We start from the raw sequence: 10,508 nt of genomic DNA on the forward strand, positions 1-10,508 counted from the left end.
AGCATCTCATCACCATCCTCTCTCAATATGCCAGACTGGCTAACTAGGATAGGAGTTTTATCAGTTTTGACAACAACAGGGTCAACACCCTTCACAGCAGGAATGGAATGATTTGAAGAAGAAGTCAATACGGGACCGGCAGAACTAACAACATCCCTCTTCACGACGTTTTCATGGGATTTCGGATGAGCCGAGAAAACACGACCACTACGGGTCACTCCACTAACATCGGATATGCTTACAACAGAGGTTGAGGGCAACGACACCTCCTTCCCATCTTCAAGCATAACAACATTGTAATGGTACGGGACCGCTTTATCTGACACATGCGAGACATGGCTCGCTGGCTTTATCACAAGAGTTGACACCGCCTTCCTTTTGCTGCCATCATACTTGATGACAACAGGATCAGGAATATGGAACACAGGGGTAATAACATCAACTTCATCCTCATCACGATTTTGAAGTATCTCGATCATCCCTTGGTCTAACATCTCTTGGATGTCCCTTCTTATCTTGCGGCATCCTCTTTCATTGAGAGTGCACACATGGCACCTATCGTGATCATGCTCATAGTGAATGTACTCACACAACAACCTATACATTTCCACCAGGGACTATCTTATATCATTCACATAAAGGACCTTATACTTACCAGGGTATCCCTGGACCATGTTGACAGTCGCCTTCCCATGCTCGGGCAATGGGTTTTTCTTAACATTAGGGCATATATCCTCAAAGGATAGTATCCCACTCCTCACAAGGTCTTACACCTTCGTCTTCAACGGAAAGCAGTTCTCTACATCATGTCCGGGCGCGCCGGAATGATACACACAATGAAGTTCAGGCTTGTCCCACCATTGAGGATTGGCTGGCACAGTAGGAGGATCACGTGGAGTTACCAACTTCCTATCAATCAAGGAAGGGTACAGCTCAGCATAAGTAATAGGAATCGGGTCAACAGTCACCCTCTTCCTCTCATAATTGTTGGTGTTGTTGTTGTTATTGTTGCTACGAGGCTGGTAAGCCTGTTGTTGTTGACGAGATTGTTGTTGTGGTTGTTGAGCTTCTCTGAAAGTAGGTGTTATATGAGCCACCTGGTGTTGGTTGACGACTGGTCGAACTTCCTTCCTCCTCACAAAGGGCCTTCTTTCACTATGGGAAGAAATAGCATGAGTCTCCCCTTCTTTCTTTCTGGGAAATCCTCCATATTTCTTTGCCGAAGAATTATCATCATGGGACAGACGTCCTTCACAGACTCCCTCTTCTAGCCTCATCCCCATATTTACCATTTCGGTAAAGTCCGAGGGAGCACTAGCAATCATACGCTCATAATAGAAATAGCTCAAAGTCTTCAAAAAGATCTTTGTCATCTCCTTCTCCTCCAATGGTGGCACTATCTGAGCTGCCAATTCCCTCCATCTCTGGGCATACTCCTTGAAGGTTTCCTTATCTTTTTTGGGACATCGCCCTCAGTTGATCTTTGTCCGGAGCCATATCCATGTTGTACTTGTACTTCCTTACGAAAGCCTCACTGAGGTCATTGAAAGTGCGCACAGAGCCACTATCAAGACCCATATACCATTTCAAGGCAGCGCCAGACAGGCTGTCTTGAAAATAATGGATGAGCAGTTGGTCATTGGCGGTATGCGTAGACATTTTTCTAGCATGCATGACCAAATGGCTGAGCGGACAACTATTCCCCTTGTATTTTTCAAAGTCAGGGACCTTGAACTTCATCAGAATCTTTACATTCGGTACCAAACAGAGCTCAAAGGCGCTCTTCCCAAACAAGTCCTTCCCTCGAAGGGCCTTCATTTCCTTCCTCAAGTCAGAGAACTGGTCTCTCATCTCGTCTAATTTGTCATACACATCTGGGTTCTCAGAGGCCTCGGAATGGTAGATAATCTTGTCAATACGGACTTGAGGAATGGGAGCTGGAATAGGAACAGAATTAACCACCGAGGGTGGCACCACAGGGACCGGGCTAGATGTCGGTTGAGCTTGCACTTGCGGATGATATCCTTCGGGCATGAAATTATGGGGCATCCCCCAAGGGTAACCGGAAGGCATAACATTGACAGATCCCATAGCAGGGGATGGTATAGAGGTAGGAGCTACTTCAGGTGCTTGATTGGACGCAGACGCTTGCACATTTACAACTTTCTTTTGAGCTTGGAGCAGAGACTCCACAAGAGCAGATAACCGACTGACTTCTTCTTTGAGTTCTCTGTTCTCGTTCTCTAGTTGTTCGGCCATTGCTTTGACGTTTGCGCGAGTGCGGTATGGATGCGTCAGCTTGTCTTCAAAATAAATGAAGAGCAAAGAGTTAGACCACTGTACCAAGAGCTCGGAACCAAAACCTGCTTATGCATATGATGCATGCAATGCTCGTGCATATTGTCTTGTTTTTTTATCAGAGGAGCTTTACAAGGATCTATTTGCAAATATTTTGAAAATATTGAACTTTTTGAGACATATGTGGAATACTCATAGCAATATAATATTTGGAAACTTTTTACACCAAAGAAGTAGTACAATCTCAGTAACCAAATACAATACAAGAGAAAAGGAGAATAAACATTCTATGGATCCCTAGAAGCAGTCATCTAAAGTCTTCGATATCGGAAGATACTTCGCACGAAGCTTCTTCACCTCTCTCTCATAAGCTGCTTCCATGTCGGTCTTCTCCTTGGCGAGCTGATCATATCTCTTCTTCCAAATCCTAGACGAGTGAGGCAGGAGAGAAGTAACCATATCATCAGACTCATCAATAACCTGATGCTCTAGAAACCTGATCAATGCATCCTTATTCTTGAGTTGCTGAAGAAGCTCCTCATGCTCATGAACCCAAGCACGCGAACGGTCTTCGTCTCTCAACTCCTCGACTCCTTGATTAGGAAGGGTTGAAGGCCCAACCATAACCATAGGGGTAGGTCTCAGATACTCCTACGACATGTGGTACTCGAGGGCTCTCTTCCTTACCTAAGAGGTGTAAGGCTCCAAAGCAACACAGTTCCTCGGACCAAGCTCATTCCTCCCTTTCCTATGAACCTTGTGCCAGGCGTAGACCATCCTATTCTTCAAGTTTTGGGGATCTTTACCCTCTAGAAAGAATAATCCTTCCAACAAAGTGTTGTTAGGATTATCCTTTAAGGGGAACCCAAGCTGACGGCGAGCCAAAGCAGGGTTGTAGTTAATTCCACCACATGTACCAAGAAGAGGTACATTGGAGAACTCACCACAAGAATCAATAATCTTAATGCCATCATAAACATGATTATACCAAGAGATATCATCATTAGTGAGAGACATAAGTCTCGTGGACCACCGTAGACATCCCTTGTTCTCCTTGAAGGCAAGCGTCTGAGGCAAGTGCAAAATAAATCACTTGTACAACAGAGGCAGACAACATACAATGGAACCACTGCCCTTTGCATTCCTCATATGCAAAGAGAAATAAGTGTCACCCAACAGAGTCGGAACGGGATTAAGAGAAGAGAAAATTCTAATAGCATTCACATCCACGAAGTTGTCGATGTTGGGAAATAACACTAGCCCATAGATGAGGAGTGCAAATATGGATTCAAAATCTTCCTTACTCATGGCCTTCCCAAACAAGGTAACTTTGGCAATCAGAAAATCAGACGGGAGACCTTGAATTCTACCCTTGGTAGTCATATTGGCAACAATGTCGGATACCTCCACGTGAAGCATGTCAGCAATCTTTTGAGAAGACAGAATCTTTTCCAAACCACTGAACGACAATCGGTCAAGAATAGGTATACCCACATGATAAGCGTACTCCTCCAATGTAGGCAAAAGCTGGAAATCTGGAAAAGTGAAGCACCGATACAGAGGATCGTAGAACTGCACCAACACACTCATCAGACCCTTATCCACCTTAGTAGAGAGAATAGCTAGAAGCTTCCCATGGTGAGCTTTGAACTCCAAGGGCTCTAATACATAAGATGTCAGACGCCTTAACTCTCTCAAGTCGGGTTATCTGAAACTATACTTCTTCGTATTCCTTCTTTGCTTATCCATGTCTGAAAATTTGCAAATAGACCTTTTAAGTTCCTTGCAAAAATCTTATTGTCGATGACATGAATGCGGATGAATGCATGGATGCATAGATGCAACAAACACACTCAAGGATCAAGCAAGTCACACCATACCAAGGTCATGGGATGGCTCAAGTCATCGTCAATATCAATCATCTATCTTGGTGGATCAGATTTTACACCATATCAACACCCAAGATCCATTGATTTTGAGGATATACGAGAACGGATCGACCACGAATCACGGGTTTATTGTGAGTCACGAGCATGGAGTCTCATTTAAGAACCACCCAACGGGAGTGTACTACGGTTAAACCTAACAATCATGTTCTAAAAGGTTCCCATAGTCATCATCCCATCTTTCGGATATTATCGGATAAAACGACTACTCGTCCTCCAAAAATATTCTCGAGAGGGACTCTTATGAGTGTAGTATCGCGTAACAATCGCATCAAGTCTTACACTTGAACGACCTTCGCACTACGTCCTAAAGTAGGCCAAGATGGGCTAGGTATCTAAGGTCCTTGGTTTCTAGGGTTCATATTGGAAAGAGTAATGCCTAACCATGACTACTCGTGTGACATTAGTGATCCCAATAAGACCTCCACCAAGTGAATGGACTTGCAAGTTAACTTGTTAAGGACTAACTCCACACAAGTCAACAAGACTATGCCATTCTCTTATCATAAGTGCACTCAAGTTCGGGTATAGAACTTGTAACACCCTTCTAAAATACCCCAAATATTTAATTTAAAACAACAAATATATATCAGAGTAGATATGCAATTAAGGGTGTCACACAAACACTTCACACCATTCACCAAAATAACTGTCATGCTCTTTATTTAGTTCAAAACATAAAGCATTGCACAATACGCAGCGGATAGAGATCAAATCAATCATACAAAACATGTAACACATCACATGTAAACTGGTTCAACAACCAACAATAAAACAATTAAAAACATCCCGTCCCGATGTTACATCTACCAGAGCATGACCCACTAAGGAACTACACTAGACTCCAAGTACTAGCTCCTACTCAATCACTGCTCGTTACTTGAAAAATAGTGGTAAGGGTGAGTTCCTCAACCGATATAATAAGCATTATAAAATATCATGTAATGTTAAGTAAATAACACATTTCATCACCCTAATCATATCACAACTTCAGCAACGACAACATCAACTCATAATCATACACATACTCAACACAACAACAAAACTCACGTATAATATTGGAATATATCCATTCATATTATACGCCATACATACATTATGCAATGAGACTCCATGCATGCGGTACCGACTATTCGTGAACATATAGTTCAACTTCACCGATCAAATCCAGGTACGGCTACCAAGCTCACTAGTCCCACTCATTTGAGACCTAGTGACTCACATCACCAATTCCTCACCATGGGAATTAGCTACCACCCCAAGGGCTATGCTATGCACGCTAATCACCTAGCATGAAAACATCAACAACAGTCCAAAATGACTAACATCACTAATTCCTCACCATGGGAATTAGCTACCACCATAAAGGCCACATTATGCTATGCCAAATCACCTAGCATGCAACATCAACAACAATCCACAATGGACATATGCTCACACTCTAAGCCCTAAAACAGTCCATCCACAATTACATACATAATATATACATTCACAACATTATGCATATTTTCACACATCATCAGCATATTTATCACATAATCATATCATATCATGCCAATTAATAATCACAGTATTAGCACACTCTACTAATACCTACACTGCTCAAAACAACGGGAAACGATCCCTACTATATCATACATCAGCTAAAATTACATTACTCAGCTGAACAACCAAAAACTGCACAACAACAGCACAGAAAAATCACAATTCTGCCCATACGCGTATTGCCTAGTCCCATACGCGTATGGCCCATCTCCTGACCAAATCCCATACGCGTAACACCATCTCATACGCGTATGCTACGCGTACTACTTCCCCATACGCGTACCAACAGAGACCAAACTACGTTCAAAACACCATCTTCCTCATCCATACGCGTATTGTCTAGTGCCATACGCGTACCGGACCATCTCATACGCGTACTGCCTAGTGCCATACGCGTATGACCAGAAACCAGAATTTCCAGATCTGCAATGGCTTTCTCTGCTACGAAATTCCTCAGATCCAACCTTCCACAGTCCAATTTTACACAGTATTCGTTCATATCATCTAACACAAATCATATCTTATTCAATCTCACAAATCCTAACACTATTGCATCTAATTCCTACGAATTTCCTTCAATTTTAATCCAGATTCGTTCATCCCAAAAGTTCACAATTTTCAGCATAATTATTCCAATCAGAGGTAAATCAATGGTTTATCACTACCCATTACATATTATCCCATAATACCCATTAAACGATGATAAACCCCCCTTACCTGAGTTAATCCGACAAATCTCTGAGCTTCAAGCTTTCCTTCCTCTCTTCAACCCTTGTTCTCTGGCTCTTTTTGCCCTTTTCCACTTTTCAGTCTCCTTTCCTTTTCACGTGAAAATAACCCTTTTACCAAATGGGACCTTTTCTAAATTCCAACTTTTATATTTTCCAATAATTATAATAAAATAATCCAATAATAATAATCCCAATTATTTAATTAAATTAATAAATATATTATTAACTTAAATTAAATAATTATCTTATTTTATCGGGGTGTTACAACTCTCCCCCACTAAAAGAGTTTTCGTCCTCGAAAACATACCTCAAGCGAATAACTCTGGATAAGACTCCTTCATCTGACTCTCTAGTTCCCAAGTCACATTGCCACCTGCTGGTCCTCCCCAAGCTACCTTTACCAAAGCAATCTCTTTACCCCGCAACTGCTTCAACTCTCGATCCTCAATCCTCATAGGTGATGTTTCAACAGTCAGGTTATCTCTCACCTGGACATCATCTACTTGGACCACATGCGACGGATCATGAATGTACCTCCTCAACTGAGACACATGAAAAACCTTATGCAAATTCGCAAGTGACGGCGGTAAAGCGATACGATAGGCTACCTCCCCTATCCTCTCCAAAATCTGGTAAGGACCAATAAATCGAGGTGTCAACTTCTTCGACTTCAAAGCTCGACCAACCCCAGTTATCGGAGTAACACGAAGAAACACATGATCTCCCTCTTGAAACTCAAGTGACTTCCTCCTCTTGTCGTGATAACTCTTCTGACGACTCTGAGCAATCCTCATCTTCTCCTGAATCATCTTAATCTTTTCCGTAGTCTGTTGAACAATCTCCGGTCCAACCACAGCACTCTCACCGGACTCATACCAACATAAAGGTGTCCGACATCTCCTACCATACAAAGCTTTAAACGGTGCCATACCAATGCTCGAGTGAAAACTATTGTTGTAGGTAAACTCAATCAAAGGTAAATAACAATCCCAAGCACCTCCCTTTTCCAAAACACAAGCCCTCAAAAGATCCTCTAGTGACTGAATCGTCCTCTCAGTCTGACCATCATTCTGCGGATGATATGCAGAACTCAATCTCAGCTTAGTTCCCAAAGCCTTCTGCAAACCTTCCCAGAACTTCGATGTAAATCTAGGATCTCTGTCCGAAACAATACTCGACGGAATACCATGCAAACTTACAATTTTCTCAATATACAACTCAGCTAATCTCTCTAACGGATAATCCATTCTGATCGGAATGAAATGAGCCGATTTTGTCAATCTGTCAACAATCACCCAAATAGCTTCAAAATTCTTAATTGTCCTCGGTAACCCAGAAACAAAATCCATATTGATACTATCCCACATCCACTCTGGAATAGCCAACGGTTGCATTAGCCCAGACGGCTTCTGATGCTCAATCTTTGACTTCTGACAAGTCAAACAAGAATAAACAAAACTCGCAATTTCTCTTTTCATTCCTGGCCACCAAAATAACCTTTTCAAATCATGATACATCTTCGTAGCCCCAGGATGAATACTCAAGCCACTACGATGTGCTTCCTCAAGAATACTCTTCTTAAGCTCGGTAACATCCGGAATGCACACCCGATTACCAAATTTCAAAACACCATTCTTATCAACTCTGAATTCACCACCTTGACCTTGATTCACTAGAGTCAACTTATCAACCAAAAGCACCTCGGATTTCTAACCCTCTCTAATCTCATCCAGAATACCACTCGTTAACTTCAACATTCCCAATTTAACACTATTGTGAGTACTCTCACACACCAAACTCAAGTCTCTAAACTGCTCAATTAAATCCAATTCCTTAACCATTAACATAGACATATGCAATGATTTCCGACTCAATGCATCAGCCACTACGTTTGCTTTACCCGGATGGTAATTCAAACCAAAGTCATAATCCTTCAGAAACTCTAACCATCTCCTCTGTCTCATATTCAGCTCTTTCTGATCAAATAAATACTTTAAACTTTTATGGTCACTGAAAACCTCAAATCTTGACCCATATAAGTAATGCCTCCATAACTTCAGAACAAATACCACAGCTGCCAACTCTAAATCGTGTGTCGGATAGTTCCTCTCATGAACCCTCAGCTGTCTCGAAGCATAGGCTATAACCTGCTTATTCTGCATCAACACACCATCCAAACCCAACAATGAAGCATCACAGTAAACCTCAAATGCTTCCGACGAACTCGGTAATATCAGAATAGGAGCAGTAGTCAACCTTCTCTTTAACTCTTGGAAACCTTCCTCACATTTTGAGTCCCAAACAAACGCTTGCCCCTTTCTAGTTAACATCGTCAATGGTAACGCCAACTTAGAAAATCCCTCAATGAACTTCCTATAATAACCTGCAAGTCCAAGAAAACTCCTTATCTCCGAAACTGACTTCGGAGCTTCCCACTTAGATACCGCTTCTATCTTAGAAGGATCAACAGCAACACCACCTCTGGAAATCACATGACCAAGAAAACTAACCTCTTCTAACCAAAATTCACACTTAGACAGTTTAGCAAATAACTTCTTTTCTCGTAGAATTCCTAACACCACTCTCACATGCTCAGCATGCTCTTCTTCAGATTTCGAATACACCAAAATATCGTCAATAAACACCACAACAAACTTGTCTAGGTACGGATGGAAAATCCTATTCATATACTCCATAAATACTCCAGGCGCATTAGTCACACCAAAAGGCATTACAGAATACTCATAATGTCCATACCTTGTTCTGAAAGCAGTCTTCTGAATATCCTCAGTTTTCACACGTATCTGATGATACCCAGATCTCAAATCTATTTTGCTGAACACACTCGCACCAACCAACTGATCCATCAAATCATCAATCCTCGGCAAAGGATACCGATTCTTGATCGTTACTTTATTCAGTTGCCTGTAGTCCACACACAACCTCATAGTACCTTCTTTCTTCTTAACCAATAACACTGGTGCACCCCACGGTGACACACTCGGACGAATAAATTTCTTATCCAACAGATCTTCCAACTGACTTTTCAATTCAGTTAACTCAACAGCAGACATACGGTACGGAGCCATCGATATCGGTCTAGTACCAGGTACCAAATCAATCGAGAACTCAACTTCACGCTCTGGCGGTAATTCATTCACTTCTTCAGGAAACACATCAGGAAAATCACACACCACAGCTAGATCGCAAATCACCAGTTTATCTTTAGCCTCCAAAGTCGCTAACAGCATAAACAACTCTGCCCCATCTACTACTGCCTCATTCACCTGCCTTGCTGATAGAAACAAACTCTTTCCTTCCTCAATCTCAGGAAAGATCACAGTCTTATCAAAACAGTTGATATAAACTCGGTTAAACACCAACCAGTTCATACCCAGGATAACATCAACCTGTACTAGTGGAAGACATACGAGGTCCATCCCAAAGTCTCTACCAAAAATACTCAAAGGACAATTTAAACAAACTGAAGTAGTAGTCACTGAACCCTTCGCAGGAGTATCAATCACCATACTTCCATGCATCTCAGATATCTCTATCTTAAGTTTCACAGCACAATCCAAAGATATAAAGGAATGAGTCGCACCTGTGTCAATAATAGCTACAAGAGGAAAGCCATTAATATAACACGTACCTCGGATCAAACGATCATCTGCAGAAGTCTCAGAACTCGGTAAAGCAAAGACCTTGCCTCCCGACTGATTCTCTTTCTTCGGCTTAGGACACTGTGGACTGATATGACCCACCTCTCCACAGTTGAAACAAGTCACAGTCTTCAACCGGCACTCTGCAGCCAAGTGACCACCTTTGCCACATTTGAAACACTTCCTCGCAGCACTGGTACACTCATGGACATGATGTCCAGCCTGACCACATCTGTAACACTTAGCAGGGGCACTAGAGTCTCCCCCACTAGGCCTCTTCATCCCACTCTGTCTCTGAAAACCTTTGCCAACTGCATACGGTTTCC

The 10,508-nt window shown here is 42.1% G+C and overlaps 1 protein-coding gene across 1 annotated transcript; it reads right to left on the reverse strand.

Annotated features, from left to right (window-relative positions):
* Nucleotides 1-1,449: 1,449 nt before the first annotated feature.
* LOC127079503 (uncharacterized) lies at nt 1,450-2,259 on the reverse strand. The gene has a single exon (XM_051019890.1). The coding sequence runs from the start codon at nt 2,257-2,259 to the stop codon at nt 1,450-1,452; it is 810 nt and encodes a 269-aa protein (XP_050875847.1).
* Nucleotides 2,260-10,508: the final 8,249 nt, after the last annotated feature.

Source organism: Lathyrus oleraceus, chromosome 5, assembly GCF_024323335.1.
Source record: "Lathyrus oleraceus cultivar Zhongwan6 chromosome 5, CAAS_Psat_ZW6_1.0, whole genome shotgun sequence".
Classification (NCBI taxonomy): Eukaryota; Viridiplantae; Streptophyta; class Magnoliopsida; order Fabales; family Fabaceae; genus Lathyrus; species Lathyrus oleraceus.

Coding starts and splice junctions, on each gene's coding strand:
- LOC127079503 (XM_051019890.1), bottom strand. CDS start 2,259: ATGGCCGAACAACTAGAGAACGAGAACAGAGAACTCAAAGAAGAAGTC.